Source organism: Antedon mediterranea, chromosome 3, assembly GCF_964355755.1.
Source record: "Antedon mediterranea chromosome 3, ecAntMedi1.1, whole genome shotgun sequence".
NCBI lineage: Eukaryota > Metazoa > Echinodermata > Crinoidea > Comatulida > Antedonidae > Antedon > Antedon mediterranea.
The window spans coordinates 14729480-14754898 of NC_092672.1; the positions used below are offsets into that span (position 1 = coordinate 14729480).

Consider the following 25419-nt stretch of genomic DNA (forward strand, 5'->3'; position numbering starts at 1 on the left):
CATTCATATACTGATCAACTATTAATTAATTTTTAAACATTTATGATGAGGAAATCTGTGAGATTTAGTATAACTACAGGTTTCTTGGCATTAAACATTAAAACTATTTAAAAATCATTATACTTTAAAAACCGTTATACAAGTTATTCATCGATAAACACTTAACAATGAAAAACAACAATACAAAAAGTCCAATAACTTATCTTGGAACTCATTTTTATGTAGTCTGTGGCACTAATTAAGAATGAACATTTATGTATATATTTTTTTTTTATTGGAATAGTCTAAAAAATATCTTCTGAAATAATTTGCACAAAAGAATGAAAAATAAAGCAATTCGAAACTGGTTTGTTGTCTACCTTGATTGAATATCCTCTGGCACTGGTAGAATAACATCTTTTGGTAACACTGACAGCAGCACACCACTACTAGTCCTCCCACCTCGTCCTTTGTTACTTGCAGATTTAATACCTGTTTTTTTTGTTGATTTTTTTCCTTTTTGCTAATAAAAAAAATTGATTTGTAATTATTAATGCCACCAAGGTTTAAAACATGGAACAGGAGACTACAAGAATATTCAAATGCAAAACGTAGAAGAATTGTTATATATTTTACTAATAGTAAAGATAACCACTTCCTAGACGACAATGAAATGCAGTATTATACCCTAGTGTACACCAAAGATGATGACGGAAAATAATTAAAAATAATATTAACAAGCAATGGTGCAGATCCTGGTGGACATATTCCTCTCACTTTTTGACAGAAAACTCCAGAATTTGTTATATATGTATTTGCTGTAGTGTTGATTATTATGTGAGCAATTATGGGGTGTAATTTTCTCAAATTTTCTCATTGCAATTCTTATCTTGGCATATAACTTTGCACACAATACTAAAAATAAAAAAAGGAAAAACCCCTGTCTACTTGGCAAAGAACTATTTTTAACCATTATCGTAACACAACGTAAAGTCGTGAAATGCAAATGGTTAATGCTGAAAACTGAAGATTTACTAAGGTTCACATAAGGTTAGTTAATAGTTTGCTGACTTTTTCCTTAAAGACCACCTGGACAACACCCACTAGGACAACCTACCCATTATAGACTGTACCATTATTAGAGTGGGGGTGTATGACAATGTAGGTGTTCGCGTGTTTTTTTTTACAATAGAGTGAGGTGCTTGATGGAGAGGCATCAGATAAGTACAATGAAAACCGACAATCATGGGCAACATACCCTACATAATAATATGCCAATTGGAATCTGCTAATTTTAGCCAATCAGAACTCTTTTTAAAAGTTAGGACTGGTAAAACACATTGATGTAACATACCTCAGATGGCTCTATGACATTTTTCTGAGCCAAAAGTTTTGCTTCTTGCACTTCCTTCTGGACTTGAGCTTTCAATGATTTGGTGACAATGTTGACAGCCTCATGTTGAATGTCAGTATCTGTCAACATTGGATTAAATCTGACACTAATCTTCTTTCTCTGATAAAAATAAATTAAACACGCATCATGAAAGCTATTTCAATGAGCAAACATGGAAGATAAACAGAGAGTAAAAGTTCAGGTAGCTGTATATTCCAGAATAAAATGATCACCTATTATTATTATATATTATTATTATATTGTTATTGTATGAATCTCAAAAAGTTAAATGTCAATGACAAACATTCACAATATCTTTCAAACAATTTAACTTCCTAATAAGCTTTTCAGCGTGATCACTCACCACATTCTCAATCATATCTCCATAACTCGTCATAAAATATCAATAAAATTCACTATACGTAAACTTCAGGTGAAGGGTAAAAATATTAGCAAATAAAAACACACGCGTACATAGGGTCAGGCATGTTACAAATTTGAAAAGCTGAAAATTATGTTTTGATCAATTTAGAGCATGTTTCAAAAAATTACTGCGCATAAACACGTTTTTGCGTGCATGATAAAAGAAACAAAAGTCCATTTTGAATTAAAATAACGCTATACGAGCAGGTTAAAAATGGCAAAATGCGCACAATAATTGCACAAAAGTGCTGACAATGGTAAAAAAATAAGGCATTTTAAAAATGAAAATAGTTCTTCAGAATGCACAATGACCCGCTAATTTTTTTAATTTATTCTGGAAGCCATTGAGTTGTAGATATTCATGTACACATCCGACATACAAAATGTTGTGACGTCATCAAATGGCCACTTCGTTTTAGTTTTTTTTTCTCTTTCTTCATATATTATCACATTCAACAGAATGCATCTTGCTTATTTGTGCCTGATTTTGTGTTATTTTGAAGAATGCACCTTTGTAGTATAAGTGTGCACATGATAATTATTTAATATCAATTATGTGTCGATTTTTAGACGTGAACTTTGAGTTGTTTGGAGGAAATCTAGTCTGCAACAACTATAGTCGCATTTTACAATATTGCCGAAGAAAAAATTATCCACTGAGGAAACCTTGACTGGAACAAATGTCCTGTTTTAGACCAGGCACTTTGAGCATTTTTAATGTAGTAGGCCTGTCAAGATCCTATTTTGTAATAACATTCTAAAACTTGGCACACTGGGATACCAAAAACACAAAAATGGAAGGTTTGTCCAAAAAAGGAAAAACATCTACACTAAACATGTTTGAAAGGCCTGTGCCCATGAATTGTGGTATATGCGTATGCTACAAGGAGTTGAACATGAATAATGCCTTTGTAAAGTTTCTTTTTAAAATTATACACTACTCTGCTCTGATGCCATAAAAAAGTATGTTGCACAACTTCAAGGCAAGGTCTATGCTGGAAAAGTTACAATTGTTTATACATATTATTTATAAAAAAATGAATTAAAATTACTCACAGAGCCAACATCAATAGTTCCAATAGATGGTGAAATTTCTAATGGAGCATCTTTTGGAATGCAAAACTCAAATGATATTGGTCCAACAGGAAACACGGAACCATTGCCAATTCTGGGAACTAGATGAGTGAATTCATTGGCACTTTTGTGAGAGTTGATTATATCTATAGTAGCTGTCGAGGAATCACCAAGGGCTGTTGCAGGAAAATGAATGATGGAATTTGAAATGGTTATAGGTGGGTGAACTCCTATACCTTTACAACGAATCTTGAAATCTCTGAAAAAATTTGATTAGTAAAAACAATTTTTAGGCTGTTACACTTTCTGTATTTGTTTCTTTTTAATTATCAGATTGAAAGATTTTAAATTCTAAACTCGATTTTTAGAAACCAGAGGGTCCACTAAAAAGTTTGATATTAATTTAATAATATAAAGCAAACTCAGAACGTATTTGTATATTGTATATTTATATGTACCAAGAGTTTAAAGATGGAAAATGAATTGAGACTTCCGGGTCACTAATTATTTGCTGCACTATTCAAAGACAATAGACACCATATTCATTTTGGAAGTTAATTTTGCAATAAAATGATAAAAGGATTCCTGATTTTTAATTAAAGAAATAATCTCTGTATTCATAGATTATAAATGGTTTTGGCAAAATCTTTCAGTGAATGCCACAACAAATACAGAAATTAAAAATAGTTAAAAGGCATACCTATTAATTCCTGATCTACATGTCAGTTCAAAAGAGTAGACTGCAGCCTTTTTTGGTTTAAATATTACATCTAACTCAATGCTTTCCAATGGTAACATGGTTCCAAATCCATCATTTGGTTGAACATCAACATACTGAAATTACACAATTTTTCTTTTAATACTAAAATATGTTCATTTCATAATGACATATATCATATTATACAACATATATCATTTTGTAAAATTTCCATTTTCATTTCATAACATATTCATTTCCATCCATATTCATTTTTTTAATTCTTAACACATTCAAACATATTCATATCTTAACATATTTATTTCTTACATTTAGGTGTATTATAAAATAGAATCATTAAGAAAAAGTGACATTAAATTTCATTAATACTTACATCTGGTAGATTGACAAATCCAAATTTTTGAGACAAGACTGACTTATTGGTTAAATTGATTTTAGCAATCACAGACTCATTTATAGTACAGTATCCAAAGTCAATATTGTTAGGATTCAGTTCAAAGTCAGTAACAGTTACAACAGCATGCAGAGTAAAATGTACTGCTGACGTCTGCAGAAGATAAAAATAGATAAACAAAATAACATAATCTTGCACCATCCAAATCAAATCAAGCACATTTTTATCTGTATTAGTGTGAAAGTGGAAGTTCAAAAATGTTCCTGTAATTGATTCAAATTCTTAAAATGTTGCTCATTTCCAGTTTATTGATCAGTATAGTAAAGTAATTGTTACACAGCATATCATTTAAAGACTGCTATTACTGTATACTGTACAAATAATAAATGTTTGAGTATGATGGTACAAATAACGAAGTGAAAGATGAAATCCTATTTTTATGAGGCGTCGTTTCTTCCGGTTGCACAAAACAACAGTCAGAGTGCTATTCGATTTTACACAGATTTTTTTTTTGTACAAGAAAAATAAACGTACTACTGTATCACACAATCGTAGACAAAAAAAATGAATGTTTTTGAGTGTGATGTACAAATAATAGGTGAAAGATAAAAGGTTATATTTTCATGAGACAAATGAAAATGATATTTTATAATATATCAAATTTTATATTTATTTGGATTTTATGACACACCTACTGTGGGTTCCCATAACAAAAAGTCTTAGTAGATCTATATCTATTAGCCTTATAAGTTATCGCCTTAATAGATATAGCTCTATTACCTATTAAGGTACCTACTAATAAGTAGATTTTAGGCAGATTTTAGATAGGTCCTAATAGGTTTTACCTCATTAGCATAATTCAAAACCCCCACTAATAGTATTAGATAGATTTTCACTATTTTTAATCTGTGAGTAACACAGTTGTATGCATCTATCTATTGTCTACTTACAATAGCTATATCAAGGGCTACCAGCAACCTATTAATAGACATAAACAAACTGATAATAGCCAGTAACTGTTGATAAACTATCTATTTTATATAGCTGGGAAGTAGTCATTCCATCGTTGACTTATTGAGTTAAAATCCTTAGTAGGCGAGATAAAAAGGTCTACTTAAAAACTATTAGGGCTACTAAAAATAGAGCTATTTCTACTTACGACTACTTAAATCTACTAATTTTTTTTGCTATGGGTTACATGGCGTGCAATAGTACATATTATATAACACCTATATAAATTCCTGTCATTTGATTGGACGAATGTGGGTCACATGGCGTGCAATAGTACGCACTATTCAACGATCGTTAAATAGTACTTTTTGAAACATTTTTGTGTACGAAAAAAAAAACGTCTCGCGGATGAAAAAAAATCTAGTACACAAATTATCCTATGATATGGCTATGTACTGTGAAATACAACAGCGCCACCTGTCGTCTGGTCTCAGTTTCATTTGTAAACACCACCGCGAGATATGCAACAGCAGCAGATATTTGTGTACGATTTGGACATTATGTACTAATTTCATTCAAAAAGGCATTTAAATTAGCTTTAGATCGTTTTTAGGATTTTGATTGATTAATTAATGGGGACATCCCTACAAGACGTGGAATTGTTGGAAAAACCATAATTAGCTTAGATAAGTTCCAATTGTCTGTCGAAGTTTTGCCTTTCAGCCAAGCTAGTACTACTAGGCTACTAGGTCTAGCCTAGGCCATGCTAGTATTAGGCTAGGCCTAGCCTAGGCGTTTTAGCCTTGCTAGGCCTAGGATTGTTTGGTCGTTTGTTGACATAATTAACACAAAAGTAGGTGTGTTTACGAAATCCATATAAATATAACATTTAATATAACATTATTAAAAACCAAATGTTAACTGTTTTTAATCAAATGTGTGTGAATGAAATGTAGTAAGCTTTGGCTAGGGCTACCTTTTATTTGATTCAAATAACTAGAATTTATTTAGATGTTATATAAAACAAATAATGAATGTTTTGTATTCGTGTAATGGTACAAATAATGGCACTTGGTGAATGATGAAAGGTTATATCAACTCGGCTTTGCCTCGTTGATATAACCTTTCATCATTCACCTCGTGCCATTATTTGTACCATTGCACTCATAAACATTCATTATTTGTATACTATATTATAGTATGCTCATATTCTTGAGCTGTACCTATGTGTCATAATATACATTATACTGTATATCTATATACAGTGTAGCAGAGGTGAAATTACGGGATCCACATCATGTTTTAATTTTTTGGTATTATGACATTATTTAAAAAAAGTTTTAGAATGACAATTTCAGAAGATAATGAATTGAGCAAATAAATAGAAGAATTGGAAGAAAATTTGGCACGTAAAAGCATGGTGCATGCTCTTTAAAATGTGTATAACTTTGATGAATATATTGAAATATCTTTTACCTGATCAGCCACTCTTATTGTCATCGGTGCTTCAAGGACACCAGTTTCTTTGTCAAAATACTTCCCTCCTTCATCAAAAATTGACTTCCTGTATGATAAATGAAGTATGATGTTAGTACAGTAATAGTCTGAGAGATAAGTCGAAATAGTGCACATTATACCATTGGCCTAATGATCTTTGTGTGAAACATATTTTAATTCATCTGAAAACCAGATTCTGATTGATCATTCTGATGATGCACTTTGGAGTCAGAGTTCAATGACCTATTTTTTAAACCTGATTTAAAACAAAAAATTAGTGAAAATCAATATTTTATTTTAAACTCTAATTGTAGCAAAACTAAATCCTACATCCACTCCTGTTATGGCAGTTTTTAAAAATTCAAGGATATATTATTACAATATTTGTAAAATAAAAATATGAAAGGATCCGGGCCAAGCACTATTCCTTCTCTACATATGACATCCACAAAGAGATCAAATTGATTGCGGATGGAGAGATCCTGTCTACAAATGATCACTTTATTCTCCAACAAGTTCATAACCTATACTGTCACCGTTCCACAAAAAATGTCATTTCGCTGCCTAAAATATTGTTTCCAAGAAAAATCCATGGCTGACCACCCACCTGGACAAACATTATGAGGCAATATAAAGGCACCATCTCATATGGACCACCACCCTCAGAAATTGCACTATAAATCCACCAGCCAATATCAAGAACAAATTCAGTGCAGCCCAAGTTTCACTTTTTTGACACACACGTTGGGCAGGATTTTTAATTGTAATTTTATCTCGCTGTTTTCCATATTAAAGCTGTTGGACGTCATACTTGCAATTTCTTAATGTAATTTTTTATTTGTTCGTTTTTTCATGTCAGTGCTACTCTCGTATCAGTTTACTTCTTAATAATTGGGTTATAAATATTTTAATATTAGTTATTTGTTTTTATATATAAAATTTTAAAGGTAGTAAATTGAAAAGGGAAAACCTACAATCCGATACCATAAGCAAACAGAGCATGTGCAAACCATAAGCAAGCAGAGCATGTGCAAACCATAAGCAAGCAGAGCATGTGCAAACCATAAGCAAGCAGAGCATGTGCAAACTTTAGTTGAAAAAAATGTTGATAAAATCCAATACCTTGGAAAAAATTTCAGTTGTGCTGAAAATTGTGACTGAGCCTGAATATAGCCTGTTTTTGGCAATAGCTCCAGGTGACTCTGAAGCTCCTTGCAAACTTCAAACGTTAGACGCAGAGAAGTTGTGGCCCTATTATTGACTATGACAGCATCTTGGTATAATCGATCAACCATACAAATATTCAAGTCAATATTTCCATGTTTCACCCAAACTGGTACATCAATGGCATACGCAATCGACTTCACTGAAATCTACAAAAGTTATAGAATTTTATTAGTACACATAATATGAAAAAAGTGGAGTTAAAAGTCAATCTGGCAATGAGAAGGAATGTATAAAATTGCTTGGAAAAACAAAGTGGCCACAATGACCATAGGAAAAAAGACAAAAAAATATATATTTTCTTACCACTGATGAATCTTGGTCATCAAAATGTATTTCAAATTCTGTTTCAACTCTGCCGGATATACTAGGATTGTATATGATCTCAAGTTTCACCGATGAGAAAGGCTCTAATATTCCCTCTGTAGTTTTACCAACACCCATGCCGTCCAAGTCTCCCAATTCTACAGTCCCTACAGATGAAATAAACATCTTAATATCAAATTAAATATTCAAATCATCAAGTAATAAAATAACATAAAACAAATTTAGTCTATACTCGATACTAAAACGTAGCAAATAAAAGTTTCAGTTTCAGTTTGCTGAAATGTGGAGGACGCTGATGTAAAAAATGTGTTAATATTGCAGTAGGCCATACTCTCAAACTATTTCTCTCTTTTTTAACATTGGCCTATAATTAAGTAAAAATATCAGTAGTGTAAATGAGAATGTCATGCATTTCAAAACAAAATTTTTACAAAAAACTTTCCTTATATCCTGAAGCGTCAAAGTCACATTCCAAAATGTTATCACTTCATAGTCAATAAATACAGTCTAAATACTAACAAAATTACTTACTACAAAATGTATCATTACCCTGGCAATCTTCTGTTTTAGATGCACTTTCAGGATCAGATATTGAGTGCTTCAGATGCTTGTCCAAAACATTACTCTGGGACTTCTCAATTGAAGTCTAAAAAAAAAGAATTAAGTGATAAAAATAGACAAATCTTATTAAGAGAAATCTATTTCTTTAATTCAGCTGGCCATATATATGACGTCACAGCACAATTTTTACATGAATTCATATCTTTCATAATAAGTTATAAACTTCAAGGTCACCTTTGATTCTGAAGAGCTGTAAGATATCTTCAAATACATGGTGTAGGTGAAATTACAACTACAATAGTTTCTATACAATATAAACTTAAATTATACTTTACTCCAAAAAAATAAATAAGTTACACCTGTTTCTATCCTTGCCATTTGATTGGTTAATTATGCATCATTATTTTGCACTGTGAATGACGGCACTATTAAACGCTTTTTGTAAAAATGTTTGATACTTTCACCATGCTGTCAATGACAACTGCGTGCAAAATTGGAGAGCCGCCTTTGAATGGCCTGACTTTTCTTGAAAGATTGACTGTCAACCTTACAAAGAATATAATAACCATCCAACTCTCAAACACTCATTATTTGTATACTATTTCATTTCAATTTTGTATTCAATTATAATTTATATATTTTTAAACAATACTTACAAAACCACCAAGTGAAGTACCAGCTGATGTCGGGGTCTGCCTTAATCCTAGAAAATAGGTAAATTCATTATACAAATCTGCAAATGCTGTCTAGATATTCATAATAATAAAACAGGGGACACCTCACAGTAGTGCAAGATGTATACACGTAAAAACCATGAGTAGCAGTGAGATGTAAAACACGGGACACCTAGTAGTGCAAGATGTATACACCTAAATACCATGAGTAGCAGTGAGATGTAAAACATGGGACACCTAGTAGTGCAAGATGTATACACCTAAATACCATGAGTAGCAGTGAGATGTAAAACACGGGACACCTAGTAGTGCAAGATGTATACACCTAAATACCATGAGTAGCAGTGAGATGTAAAACATGGGACACCTAGTAGTGCAGGATGTATACACCTAAATACCATGAGTAGCAGTGAGATGTAAAACACGGGACACCTAGTAGTGCAAGATGTATACACCTAAATACCATGAGTAGCAGTGAGATGTAAAACACGGGACACCTAGTAGTGCAAGATGTATACACCTAAATACCATGAGTAGCAGTGAGATGTAAAACATGGGACACCTAGTAGTGCAGGATGTATACACCTAAATACCATGAGTAGCAGTGAGATGTAAAACACGGGACACCTAGTAGTGCAAGATGTATACACCTAAATACCATGAGTAGCAGTGAGATGTAAAACACGGGACACCTAGTAGTGCAAGATGTATACACCTAAATACCATGAGTAGCAGTGAGATGTAAAACATGGGACACCTAGTAGTGCAGGATGTATACACCTAAAAACCATGAGTAGCAGTGAGATGTAAAACACGGGACACCTAGTAGTGCAAGATGTATACACCTAAATACCATGAGTAGCAGTGAGATGTAAAACACGGGACACCTAGTAGTGCAAGATGTATACACCTAAATACCATGAGTAGCAGTGAGATGTAAAACATGGGACACCTAGTGGTGCAAGATGTATACACCTAAAAACCATGAGTAGCAGTGAGATGTAAAACATAGGACACCTAGTAGTGCAAGATGTATACACCTAAAAACCATGAGTAGCAGTGAGATGTAAAACATGGGACACCTAGTAGTGCAAGATGTATACACCTAAATACCATGAGTAGCAGTGAGATGTAAAACACGGGACACCTAGTAGTGCAAGATGTATACACCTAAAAACCATGAGTAGCAGTGAGATGTAAAACATGGGACACCTAGTAGTGCAAGATGTATACACCTAAATACCATGAGTAGCAGTGAGATGTAAAACACGGGACACCTAGTAGTGCAAGATGTATACACCTAAAAACCATGAGTAGCAGTGAGATGTAAAACATGGGACACCTAGTAGTGCAAGATGTATACACCTAAATACCATGAGTAGCAGTGAGATGTAAAACACGGGACACCTAGTAGTGCAAGATGTATACACCTAAAAACCATGAGTAGCAGTGAGATGTAAAACATGGGACACCTAGTAGTGCAAGATGTATACACCTAAATACCATGAGTAGCAGTGAGATGTAAAACATGGGACACCTAGTAGTGCAAGATGTATACACCTAAAAACCATGAGTAGCAGTGAGATGTAAAACACGGGACACCTAGTAGTGCAAGATGTATACACCTAAATACCATGAGTAGCAGTGAGATGTAAAACACGGGACACCTAGTAGTGCAGGATGTATACACCTAAATACCATGAGTAGCAGTGAGATGTAAAACACGGGACACCTAGTAGTGCAGGATGTATACACCTAAAAACCATGAGTAGCAGTGAGATGTAAAACATAGGACACCTAGTGGTGCAAGATGTATACACCTAAATACCATGAGTAGCAGTGAGATGTAAAACACGGGACACCTAGTAGTGCAAGATGTATACACCTAAATACCATGAGTAGCAGTGAGATGTAAAACACGGGACACCTAGTAGTGCAAGATGTATACACCTAAAAACCATGAGTAGCAGTGAGATGTAAAACACGGGACACCTAGTAGTGCAAGATGTATACACATAAATACCATGAGTAGCAGTGAGATGTAAAACACGGGACACCTAGTAGTGCAAGATGTATACACCTAAAAACCATGAGTAGCAGTGAGATGTAAAACACGGGACACCTAGTAGTGCAAGATGTATACACCTAAATACCATGAGTAGCAGTGAGATGTAAAACACGGGACACCTAGTAGTGCAAGATGTATACACCTAAAAACCATGAGTAGCAGTGAGATGTAAAACATAGGACACCTAGTAGTGCAAGATGTATACACCTAAATACCATGAGTAGCAGTGAGATGTAAAACACGGGACACCTAGTAGTGCAAGATGTATACACCTAAATACCATGAGTAGCAGTGAGATGTAAAACATGGGACACCTAGTAGTGCAAGATGTATACACCTAAATACCATGAGTAGCAGTGAGATGTAAAACACGGGACACCTAGTAGTGCAAGATGTATACACCTAAAAACCATGAGTAGCAGTGAGATGTAAAACATGGGACACCTAGTAGTGCAAGATGTATACACCTAAAAACCATGAGTAGCAGTGAGATGTAAAACATAGGACACCTAGTAGTGCAAGATGTATACACCTAAATACCATGAGTAGCAGTGAGATGTAAAACACGGGACACCTAGTAGTGCAAGATGTATACACCTAAATACCATGAGTAGCAGTGAGATGTAAAACATGGGACACCTAGTAGTGCAAGATGTATACACCTAAAAACCATGAGTAGCAGTGAGATGTAAAACATGGGACACCTAGTAGTGCAAGATGTATACACCTAAATACCATGAGTAGCAGTGAGATGTAAAACATAGGACACCTAGTAGTGCAAGATGTATACACCTAAAAACCATGAGTAGCAGTGAGATGTAAAACATAGGACACCTAGTGGTGCAAGATGTATACACCTAAATACCATGAGTAGCAGTGAGATGTAAAACACGGGACACCTAGTAGTGCAAGATGTATACACCTAAATACCATGAGTAGCAGTGAGATGTAAAACATAGGACACCTAGTGGTGCAAGATGTATACACCTAAAAACCATGAGTAGCAGTGAGATGTAAAACATAGGACACCTCACAGTAGTGCAAGATGTATACACCTAAATACCATGAGTAGCAGTGAGATGTAAAACACGGGACACCTAGTAGTGCAAGATGTATACACCTAAAAACCATGAGTAGCAGTGAGATGTAAAACATGGGACACCTAGTAGTGCAAGATGTATACACCTAAATACCATGAGTAGCAGTGAGATGTAAAACATGGGACACCTAGTAGTGCAGGATGTATACACCTAAATACCATGAGTAGCAGTGAGATGTAAAACACGGGACACCTAGTAGTGCAAGATGTATACACCTAAATACCATGAGTAGCAGTGAGATGTAAAACACGGGACACCTAGTAGTGCAAGATGTATACACCTAAAAACCATGAGTAGCAGTGAGATGTAAAACATGGGACACCTAGTAGTGCAAGATGTATACACCTAAATACCATGAGTAGCAGTGAGATGTAAAACATGGGACACCTAGTAGTGCAAGATGTATACACCTAAATACCATGAGTAGCAGTGAGATGTAAAACACGGGACACCTAGTAGTGCAAGATGTATACACCTAAATACCATGAGTAGCAGTGAGATGTAAAACACGGGACACCTAGTAGTGCAAGATGTATACACCTAAATACCATGAGTAGCAGTGAGATGTAAAACATGGGACACCTAGTAGTGCAAGATGTATACACCTAAATACCATGAGTAGCAGTGAGATGTAAAACATAGGACACCTAGTAGTGCAAGATGTATACACCTAAATACCATGAGTAGCAGTGAGATGTAAAACATGGGACACCTAGTAGTGCAAGATGTATACACGTAAAAACCATGAGTAGCAGTGAGATGTAAAACACGGGACACCTAGTAGTGCAAGATGTATACACCTAAATACCATGAGTAGCAGTGAGATGTAAAACACGGGACACCTAGTAGTGCAGGATGTATACACCTAAATACCATGAGTAGCAGTGAGATGTAAAACACGGGACACCTAGTAGTGCAGGATGTATACACCTAAAAACCATGAGTAGCAGTGAGATGTAAAACATAGGACACCTAGTGGTGCAAGATGTATACACCTAAATACCATGAGTAGCAGTGAGATGTAAAACACGGGACACCTAGTAGTGCAAGATGTATACACCTAAATACCATGAGTAGCAGTGAGATGTAAAACACGGGACACCTAGTAGTGCAAGATGTATACACCTAAATACCATGAGTAGCAGTGAGATGTAAAACATAGGACACCTAGTAGTGCAAGATGTATACACCTAAATACCATGAGTAGCAGTGAGATGTAAAACATGGGACACCTAGTAGTGCAAGATGTATACACCTAAAAACCATGAGTAGCAGTGAGATGTAAAACATGGGACACCTAGTAGTGCAAGATGTATACACCTAAAAACCATGAGTAGCAGTGAGATGTAAAACATGGGACACCTAGTAGTGCAAGATGTATACACCTAAAAACCATGAGTAGCAGTGAGATGTAAAACACGGGACACCTAGTAGTGCAAGATGTATACACCTAAATACCATGAGTAGCAGTGAGATGTAAAACACGGGACACCTAGTAGTGCAAGATGTATACACCTAAATACCATGAGTAGCAGTGAGATGTAAAACACGGGACACCTAGTAGTGCAAGATGTATACACCTAAATACCATGAGTAGCAGTGAGATGTAAAACATAGGACACCTAGTAGTGCAAGATGTATACACCTAAATACCATGAGTAGCAGTGAGATGTAAAACATGGGACATCTAGTAGTGCAAGATGTATACACCTAAAAACCATGAGTAGCAGTGAGATGTAAAACATGGGACACCTAGTAGTGCAAGATGTATACACCTAAATACCATGAGTAGCAGCGAGATGTAAAACATGGGACACCTAGTAGTGCAAGATGTATACACGTAAAAACCATGAGTAGCAGTGAGATGTAAAACATGGAACACCTCACAGTAGTGCAAGATGTATACACCTAAATACCATGAGTAGCAGTGACATGTAAAACATGGAACACCTAGTAGTGCAAGATGTATACACCTAAAAACCATGAGTAGCAGTGAGATGTAAAACATGGGACACCTAGTAGTGCAAGATGTATACACCTAAATACCATGAGTAGCAGTGAGATGTAAAACATAGGACACCTCACAGTAGTGCAAGATGTATACACCTAAAAACCATGAGTAGCAGTGAGATGTAAAACATAGGACACCTAGTAGTGCAAGATGTATACACCTAAAAACCATGAGTAGCAGTGAGATGTAAAACATGGGACACCTAGTAGTGCAAGATGTATACACGTAAAAACCATGAGTAGCAGTGAGATGTAAAACATGGGACACCTAGTAGTGCAAGATGTATACACCTAAAAACCATGAGTAGCAGTGAGATGTAAAACATGGGACACCTAGTAGTGCAAGATGTATACACGTAAAAACCATGAGTAGCAGTGAGATGTAAAACATGGGACACCTACTGCAGTAGTGCAAGATGTATACACCTAAAAACCATGAGTAGCAGTGAGATGTAAAACATGGGACACCTACATTAGTGCAAGATGTGTATTAAAGTAAGCATGAGAGGCAAAACTTATAAACAAACAGTTGTAAAGATTTACCTGATGTTCTTAGAAACTTAAAGCTAGTTCCTTTGGCTCCTTTATTAGTCAGAGTTATCGACTTTTTTAAATTTTCACCAATCACTTGATTACCAAAGTCAATATAATCACAATCAACAGATAACTAAAAAAGAGAGAGAAACTAGAAATTATTACGGCGTAATACGATAAAATCTAGCAATACTAAGGACCTACAATAGCTTCACGTGTGTCACATGTACAGGATTTGTAATGATTGCATCCACCTTAATATTTTTCATTTCCATCTTATAATAAAATAATAAATACCAGAGGAAGAATTAAAGGGACATTATAAATACAGTAGATCACTTGAAAGCATGTATAATAATATTGTTTTCAGGTTATATATTTAAAATATACATTGTAAAAGACACTTTGAATCCATCGCTTGCGATTTGTCAAAATACATGCCCTTGCATCTCTATATTGGGAACCAAGCCATTGGAAATAAGTTCATCAGGACTTTAATGAATTACAAGAATCCTGAGGGATAAAAGGACAATTTGAAAATGTTTATCTCATTGGAATTATTAAAATGGAATTCGTAAGCTTGGATTGGGGTGAAAAATCACATTGAGACATTAATAATAACAACCAAATTATATATATAAACTTACATTACATTTCTTTTTAGTACATTGAATTGGAACAACAAATGGACCTGTTTGTGCCAAGAATGAAATCACTCCTTTCAGATCTTCATTGACCTATGATAGTAATTTAAAATATGTAGTACATTATATTGGCAAGTGAAAAAAGTGAATTCATAATATTAATTAATTCTTTAATATCTTTGCTGAATTTTTTTCTCTATGTAAAGTCAATGATAACTAGATTTGAACTTGTCAAAGTGACGAGTTCAGGTTATCCGCACAAACGCAACATGTACATATGTAACTATATGAACGTCGACAATGTTAAATGAGACTTAATTTATAAGCACGATAAAGTACTAAATATTTTATCCATCCTGTAATTGGCGAGTGACTCGCTGTTGGATGCATATGAAATAAAAAAATAAATAAAAAAATGATTATGCCATCCTATGACATGTGCTGTGCTGAATTGTACCTATTTTGTATCATACAGCATAGTAAAGTATTTACAGAATACACTGTATACGTTATATACAGCGTAGCATAAGCACGAGACCCATCTTTTAAATCCAATTATTAAAATGTTGACGTCATCAAATTGACATATAAAGATAACTATTTTAGAATATAATTATCTAAATAATTACTTAAATAAAAATTTGAAGAATTTTGGGCACGTAAAAGTGAGATGCGCTCTCGTTTAAACGCGATAAACTTTTACGAAAGAGATAAAAATATGACTTTTTGAATTCAACTGGCCATATGATGATATCATGACATCAGATAGACAAAATGTGCATATGAATTCATATCTACAATTCAACAACTTCTATAATAAGTTTTAATCACATGGGTCACTTTTCATTCAGATGAGATATAACAGATTAAAATATACTGTATAGATGAAATTAAGTAACTCACGTTTATATTCTAATTTTTTTATATGGAATACATAATAAAAATAATTTTTTTTTAACTCATGTGAATGAAAATTGATTTAGAAAGAACATCTAGGAGAAAATGGGGAACGCATTATCGCGATGCGCTCTATTAAATGGGATTAACTAGATGGAAAGAGAAAAAACATCAATTTTTAAAATTTGAGTGGCCATATGACATCAGAACATCCTGTAGGTACAAATTGATATCTACATTACAACTCATTAGCTTCCATAATACATTTAAAAAAAGAGGGAAGTAAATCATTGCCACTGCCGTTGTTATTTATGATCCTTTTTAACACATTAAAGTTAAAAAAGTCAATTAGTGTAAATAAAAATAAAAATACAATACCATTGGCTTAAATGTTATGTACATTTCACAGCTCATTCCAGCAGACATCTGGCCTGGTGGGTTAAATCTAAAATAAGCATACATTATTCATTATTTTCTGTATAGTAGCATTTCATGAATTGAAAACTTTATTCCCTTTTAAAATCTCCAAAACCAGGTTTGCATAGTGTGAAGTCAATTATTGGGAAAATCTTCAGTGAAATCTTAGGCGAGAGTCCTGATTTCTTGAGATGTTCTAATTTGTTACTGCACATGTGTAGCTTATTTTCACTGGTGAGAGACTGACTATCCCAATCACACTACATTATTCCCCCTATTTACTGGATCAGCAACTGTAAACAAAAACCTAAAAATGTTTTACAAAAATTTATGTGCGCACACAGATTAAAAATTTAAAAATGCACAAAATCTATGACATTTATTTACTAACGTACAGATATAGTTTAAATTAATTAATTAAAATTTATTTCTTATTTACTTCAAATTTTTAAAAACTGAAGGTCTTACAAAATTTCAAAGAAATCTTTCAAATGAGGTGACAAGTTGATATATTTCAGAAAGTTGACACTGTACGACACATTAGTTAGAATCACTTTCTTCTTGTAGGTTTTCAAAACATCAAAATCCTAAAGAACAAAAATGTTTTACTATTATTACTGTATAGAAATGACTGTCAATGCCTCCATTCATTCATTCCTTATGAAAATGAGTTTAAGCAGCAGCAGTACGGTAAGAATGAAGATGCCATAATAATTAGTGTCTGTGCACACATACTGTTATCTTTCTTAAATCACTTAACTGAACAACAAAATTATGCAAATACTAAATGTGAACTAGATTTAATTTGTTCTGTACTACTATGCTGATGTATTTATTTTTAGTGTCACAATTTCAGTTGCTTTTTTTTTTGCAGTAAACATAGTATATTCATATACTTTCTCCTTTTTATTTTTTTCAGTACAGAATTTTATGTACCGATCATCTAAAAAATTAATCTCAATGATTTTCAAATTTGTACAATATCTGTATCATAATAAAACTTGAAGATGTATTGACCCACAAAACATGAAAAATAAAGATTAATAAAATCCATTCTGTAGATTTAAAAGTTAATCACTTCCGTAAAAAAAAGAACCCCGAAATCACAAACGACAAGATAAACGTATAAATTCAACCAAAAATCCATTGGCTGGCAGCCAGTTTTTTCCAATCCAATTTTTGGTCAAAATGAATAACTATTATGACATTAAAATAGCATATTCAACAAAAAAATTGAAACAAATTTTTTTAAGGGGATAATCTTTAACCATGGTAGCGTGATCACTGAATTGTGTGATGTCACCAGGATGCCATTTTGTGAATGCACCATATCAATCATATTTCATAACTGCTTGTCAGATATCAATTAAATTCTACACATAAACTTTAAGTCAAGAGTCAACATATAAGCATGAAAAAATGTAAGTCTATGCAGGAATTTGTGTGTGCAATAGCAATAGGTCAGAGTTCTTCTCTAGTAATGAAAATTTAAAAAATACTAATTCTAAAATTCTTTAAAATCAATTTAGAGCATGCATGGTGCATGACATTTTGAGCACTCATGCCAGTAAGACAGCAATTTCTTTTTAAAAATGTATATTTATTGTGATAACATGAATAATATATGAGAAATACTAGCCTAGGCCTATATATCAAATATTTTCCTATTCCTATTGATTTTCTCAGTTGATATAGAGAGGTAAACGTTTAGGCAAAGTATTCGGCCGATAACGCAGTTCGAAGTATGACCACCCACCCACACAACTAGTGTTGTAATGAGTTTCTACCGCCAAAACAAATGCCTTTCAAATATCAAAAGTGGAGAGGAGAGAAATTAAACATACAAATGAAATGATCTATTATCTTATATTGTTTTTATAACAATAAAAGGTTAACATGCGATAAATAATCACATAAATATATGGTGTTTATGGGTATGTTCAGACTCACAGAGTTACGGTGGAGTTATGTAAGCGGCGTACATATTTTTGTGTCTAAACCATGCCGCGGATTAGCGTTAGGAAGCTGTTACTCTGCGCCAGTGGCGTTAATAAATCTAGCGGGAGAGGGTAGATTTCATAACGCTAATCCAGTGATGCATCAGTGATTTTAACCTTAACCAATGAAAATACACGACCACGATTAGCAGACAAAAACTACATACCCGTACCCTATGATACGACAGCGAAATAGCTATGTCAAATGTATTTTCAGGTTCAGATTTTAAAGAACAGTAAAGTTGGCGTCAGTAATATGATATTTTTATAAATTAAATCAATTAATCAGATAATTGTCCATGTAACAATTACGTTTTAAATTATTTTGAATTAAAATGCAATTCTACAAGTAGTAAGAACAAATCAGTATATTTAAAGGTAAACACTATATAAATAAAAATAAAAAAACAATGTAAACGATGTAAACTTTCATGCATTGTCATGAATGTATACATATAGTTCTATCTGCTTTGACCTGATCAGAGTGTTTTAAACACAACACAAGGCATTGGAATGTTGATCGTTGTGTCTGAACACCTTGGCTTTTAACGCCACGGATTACCGTACGCCTTGCGTAGATAACTCCACCGTAACTCCGTGAGTCTGAACATACCCTATGTCTATTCTAAAATTGTGATAAGGTTTGTGTTGTATTTTTCAAGATCATATACTGTAACACATTAAAGCAATAAACTGCAAGAGAGTAGGTTAAGTTTTACCTTAAAATCAATAACATCTGGTTTGCTGTTAAATGGACAACCTTTACCCAAAGCAGTTTGTTTCTTCACAATAACAGATTTATGCTTGTTTATTGCCTGAGTTGTCCTCTCTGTTTCCTTTTTGCTTTGATAGTTTGAAGTGTAACTCAGTTTTTCTACTTTTGGTGCCTTTTAAATAAAATAAAAATTATCTATTAGACAAACCATGGAGTATTACTCCATGGACAAACACATTTTTAGGGTTTTTAGGCCTAATATATTTTCTGCTGATATTTCCGGAGGACAACCTTACTATTAACCATAGTTTGGGATGTACATATGATATCAGAACAATTGTTAGATTTCCGATTTTACAATGCACAGCCATCACCATGAATTTCTGAGGCGTCACATATGCAAATCTACTCAATGAGTTGTCACTGTTGCTAACATACAAGTAGATAGGCATTCATCACTCTTCAATTGACCTGTATGTAGGCTTATAAATCAGATATAGTTTGGGATGTACATATGATATCAAAACAATTGTTAGATTTCCGATTTTACCACGCACAGCCATCACCATGAATTTCTGAGGCGTCACATATGCTAATCTACTTAATGAGTTGTCACTGTTGCTAACATACAAGTAGATAGGCATTCATCACTCTTCAATTGACCTGTGTGTAGGCTTATAAATTAGCCAATGCATGGAGGTAATTTTATACCTCCATGGCCAATGCGTCCCTCTTCAATTGACCTGTATGTAGGCTTAAATTAGATGATCTTATACCTCCATGGAGTGACCATCCGAGCTCTCTCCTTTTATTTTATACCTCCATGGTTTATACAACACCCTTCTTACCTTACACGCTTACTATTAATATGCATGTTTTCACAGACGAAGGTCAATCCCCTAACTTGAGCCATTCATACATGAATGTTAAACTGCCATGTTATGAACGATGTTATGTAATATCACATCTCCTGAGGCTAATTTAAAAAGGCTATTTCAGCTCACCTACCAGCTAAATTTGGAAGGTCCACAAGTAGTCTTTTCAAGTAGCCAGCTGGTGGCATTAGTAATTACACAGAATCCATTTCTTGTTGTTGTTGTTGGGGCCCAAAGAATTGCCTCTCACAAATAACATATCACAGTTTTGTCCTTCACACTGTACTGGGTGTTCATTGGTTTAAGATTGAAGATTTTTTTTGTTTTAGTAGTAGCGGGGTCTATACTAAAATAAAGACTAATTTGTAGCTGTTTAGAGCTAAAAATACTCTACATTTATGATAATTAGGTTCACTGTTACCTGTTTCACCTCTCAAAACAAAGATATGCAGTGTTCTTAGATAAATGGTCTACATTTTTGGTTGGCATATAACCTTCTATAGGCCTAGACTAAGTACCTAAAACACTGAATTCAATTGATTATCTACAAATTTAAATTTCAAAAATGTAGATTAATAGTCATATTGACATGTTTATTATTTGTGTACATTCTCTAAAGTCTAAATTACTGGACTGAATTATATTTCTGTTATGTTGTAACATAATAAAACTATGGAATGATCTCCGTGACAAAGTAAACTTTCGGAATCTTACTTTTAAAAAATCTGTAAAATGTTACTTATTATCTTATGCCACCCTAATATTGTATCTTTTTACCTCTGTCAGACATCTAGAAACTTTCCAATTGGTAAGAAAGTGCACAATCCTGTTTGACATTGATTCATCCTTTATTTGGGAATCATGAGCATTTAGGAATGAGTTTTTAAAACTTTTTTACCTTATATATCTTGTCATTATTATTCCACAGGCCACTAAATTCTGGCGTGGCTAAACTGTTATCTTCTGATTCATCACTATCATCAGCGAGGTTGTTACAGTCCATTGGTTCACTTTTTATATTTTCATCATGTAAAGTTACTTCTTTAGCTAATGACATCTCAAAAGAATCTATTCCAATGCATCCCTAGACCAAAAGAAATGTATTATCTATTTTGCCTTTAAATTTGAAACATTGTTAACGGTATGGTTAAATTTTACTCTAGGCAGTGTAAAACCAAGCTATGAAATGTAACTATTGAAGGCGCGACATCAGGACCCTATATTAGAAGAGTCTTGACATTGAATGGATTAGAGGCCATTTTTGTGTTCATGCACGCTCTATGCGTGTGCATTTAGTTTGTATAGCGATTCTCTATAGTTAATGCATTGTTTTTAAATTTTGTTATTTGGAATGTGTTAACTCTTTCAATACTGTATATGGCTCTGACTCCAATTCTAGAGGATTAATATTAGTGAGCAGAACAAACAGCAGTACTTATATTAATGCATGGTGTTCATTTTAAAGCCTGTTTTCTATTCCATGTTCGTTGATCGTTAAAAGTTCGACAATGATCGTTCATAAACAATCAAGCTGAAAGTATAACGATGGCTGATTTCTTGCATTGAATGTTAGAATTGAAAACTTGTGTCTTTTCTTGACGTCGTATGACACACGAAATAATTAAATAGACAAAATAACTTGTTTTATCTGATCTCAGAAGAATTCCAATTGAATCTGGTTAAACTAATTGCGAAAGGTTCTTCATCTCACATAAATTCTAGGCCAACATCATAATAAATATTAACTTTTTCTGAGGTAGGCCTAGGTTAGATAGGTACACCTTCATAGCAGGGACTCCTTGCATGTCTATACTGAAGCTTCTTCGTTTCCTGGGCCTAGTAGTATACAGTAGAAAGCATTTTGTACAAGGTTGAAGACTTTACCTACATAATACCAGGACTACACTCTCCAAAACATCATGAAGTTAATAGTACCAAAAACATTTGAAAAAGTTTGTAAGTTTGTCAGCCTGACCCAATACTCTGTTGAAAATCCCCTAAAAACGGTCGATTTCACCCCATCTGACACATGGATCAAAAAATTGGTACAAACATAGAAGTGATGTGTGAGGACATAACAAAAAACAAAAACTTACAAAGAACCTTCCTGCAGCCAACAAATTGTTGTTTGGTCTTTTTAAGTATCAATGTATTCACCATTTCAAAATTTATAAAGATTTATAACAAATGCTGGTGTGGATGACCATAAGAGCAAAGCTAGATGTTGCTAGAAAAACAGTATCATTGCAAATATGTTTAATTCTCCGTTGCCTGCTTCCATGGTTTCATCTCATTTGATCTGTCTTGAAATAAGATGTTTGAAAAATTCACCTGCGTATATAGGTTTAGTAGAGTTTTGAAGATTGATTGAAGTAAAACTGCATTTTTACTTATTTGAAAATGAACATCAGTGATTTTATTATCATGTTTTCGCATTCATTCATGGTCAGCACAGAACTGATAGTTATACTGTATATAACTAAAGGACTGACCTATATAACATTTCCCTGTTTGTTCATACTACACTACACTACTGTGTAGTAGTTTTAGCTAGAGTTTCATGTAGAGGCTCAATCTTTTCTAAAATATTCTCTCCTGGTACCGTTACTGCTTGTTCACATCGTTTGTCATCTTGCTGTCAAAAATCTGGTTGATGGTTGACTCTTGAGTCTGAATTTGACTGTATTGTGCAGAGAAAGGGCACACATGAGGACTGGATATTCCAGTTTTTGTTTGTCAGATTAAACATTTTAATTTTTAGATTAGTTTGGTTTATGACTACAACAAAAAATATTGATACTAAATTGTATGAATTAATTGAACTCTATTATTAGAGTGTCATATCTGGCCAACTAGAGATGCGATTTATCATGATATCTATGTGCGAGAGTACCATTTCCAGCCAAAAGCTCAAATATGCAATGTTGAGTCACGAGAATTCCCAAAAATAACTATATATAGGTTGAGTTGACATGACCTTTCAGACCAGATATTTTGTCAGTTTTTGTCCATGCACATCACTTCTATGGGTGTACAAATTTTGATCCATGGGTCAGATGAGATGAAATAAACCATTTTTGGGGGGTTTTCAAGGGGGTCTGGAGACTAGACCCAAACCCCGGGGTCAGGCTGACAAACTTCTTAAAAAATGTTTTAAACCTTCTAGGTGGAATGGGGTGAAATCATATGTTATGGGCTCTTGGCCTAGTAATACAGTACTGTACATACATTCTCTAGTTTTTTCTTTGATGGTGAATATTCCTTTAAATTATGACCTTCAGCAGCCACAGAATTCTTCACAGATCCGACAACTGCAGTCTCCATTTGTCCTATTTTGGAATTGGGCCACAGTTGAGGATACATGGTCTGATGTTTCTTTATCTGGCTTTCTTCACTTAAAATTCTTGAAATCAACTCAGCTTGTTTTTGTTTTTGATCAACTTCATATTCCCTGAAAACATTTTAAAATCTTTATAGTCAATTCTTAAAGTTTCCAGACTACTTTTTAAGTAGAAATTAATAGACAATATGGGTTTTGACAAAATTATTTTCTTAAAAGATTAAGCTTACTCTATGTCCTTTTCTAATTCTTGTAGTCGTTTCTTTTTCACAATAACAGCACTTGCATTTCCCCCATTATCAACAATCTCATTACGGTCTTTCAGGGTTTGTCCAAGTGCCTTCTGTTTTAGGTAGCTCTCTCTACTCTGGATGGCCCCAATATTATCCTATGAAATAATTATGACTGTAAATTAATTAGAAATTGTAAAAGAGAAATTCCAAACAGATTAAGAATTTCCAACATGAATTCAGTTGATGTATAATTTCTATTCCTAGTACCTATTCGTCATCCCGGACCCGAACGCCTCCTACAATAGTAAAGAAACTGAAACTCATAAAGTGTATAGGTTTACACTGAATTCTTAAGTTAGGGAAAGTTTGTTTCCCTGTTCACACTTATAAATATTGTACATTGATTGATGTATTATATTTTCGACACTAGTTTATGACTTGCGGATTAAGAGGAAATAGAGGCATAGTGCTATTATAATATAGATTATACTGACCCTGTTTGTTGCTATATCCGTGCGGAGTTTTAGTAAAGTATTTACTCTCTTATCTATAAGGGAACAATCACTCTCATTCTCTTCAACTTGCTTTACTCTGCATTTCAATGAAAAATTATTAAAATGAATTTTAGAATACATAAAATGTCAGTTTGTACTTACTACTTGAGTTAATTAATAATGAGATGCAAAGCACACAGAAAGGCCCGAAATTCGCCTTAATTATCACAATATAAAAAGAAATCTTCTTCAATGATGACAAAATATGAGCATAACCAAATAACACGGGGCGGTATATAACCATATTTTTTCAGAGACCAGTTACTTAAAGATGTATTGTCCCTTTGACTAATTAAAAAAATTCTTTTTTTCTAAATATTTTTTTAAAAAGTGGGTCATTTTGAAGTATCATAATAGTTATTAACTTTCACCAAAAATTTTGTTCAAAAAATAACTTTGACTTCCAGTCAAAGTTTTCGATGAAAACATAATCTCATAATGCAACGCGCTTATTTGGCTACTCTGTATGCCTAACCATAAAACTTCTTCGCGATCTGTGTGAAAACACCTTCTCAACCGCGACAAGTTGTAAACAATCAAAATTAGCATCAGGCATAATGCATACTAATGGTTTAAAATCTTTGTTTACTTTCGCTCATGATGATTTTCCAGATGAAATGTAATCAAATTAATTTACCTGTTAATTACGTAAACTTGTTGTTTTTGGCTTGAATTTTCGACTTAAAGTGAATAACTTTAATATTACTTTGATATGGCCAATTTAAATTTAGAATATTTTTTTTTCTATTTTTGGTGTTTTAAGGGATAATACATCTTTAAAATTGTTTAAAATTGTTTAACTCTTTTAAACATACATACT

At 33.7% G+C, this 25419-nt stretch overlaps 1 protein-coding gene across 2 annotated transcripts in view; it reads right to left on the reverse strand.

The window, feature by feature from the left end:
• Positions 1 to 25419, reverse strand: part of LOC140044949 (cilia- and flagella-associated protein 74-like) — a 40982-nt gene that overhangs the window by 11631 nt on the left and 3932 nt on the right. The window contains exons 6-24 of one of the 2 annotated variants that reach the window (XM_072089663.1): positions 24540 to 24636; positions 24043 to 24200; positions 23701 to 23923; positions 21371 to 21556; positions 19602 to 19769; positions 17354 to 17472; positions 16847 to 16913; positions 15575 to 15664; positions 14937 to 15060; positions 9198 to 9244; positions 8530 to 8626; positions 7960 to 8126; positions 7552 to 7802; positions 6409 to 6496; positions 3961 to 4134; positions 3570 to 3703; positions 2852 to 3128; positions 1334 to 1492; positions 360 to 502 (exon numbers count right to left, since the gene is read on the reverse strand). In XM_072089663.1, the coding sequence (XP_071945764.1) occupies positions 360 to 502; positions 1334 to 1492; positions 2852 to 3128; positions 3570 to 3703; positions 3961 to 4134; positions 6409 to 6496; positions 7552 to 7802; positions 7960 to 8126; positions 8530 to 8626; positions 9198 to 9244; positions 14937 to 15060; positions 15575 to 15664; positions 16847 to 16913; positions 17354 to 17472; positions 19602 to 19769; positions 21371 to 21556; positions 23701 to 23923; positions 24043 to 24200; positions 24540 to 24636 (2769 nt within the window). Of the gene's footprint in view, positions 1 to 359; positions 503 to 1333; positions 1493 to 2851; positions 3129 to 3569; positions 3704 to 3960; positions 4135 to 6408; positions 6497 to 7551; positions 7803 to 7959; positions 8127 to 8511; positions 8627 to 9197; positions 9245 to 14936; positions 15061 to 15574; positions 15665 to 16846; positions 16914 to 17353; positions 17473 to 19601; positions 19770 to 21370; positions 21557 to 23700; positions 23924 to 24042; positions 24201 to 24539; positions 24637 to 25419 lie in introns of both variants that reach the window. The other variant, XM_072089662.1, reaches the window with a different exon arrangement.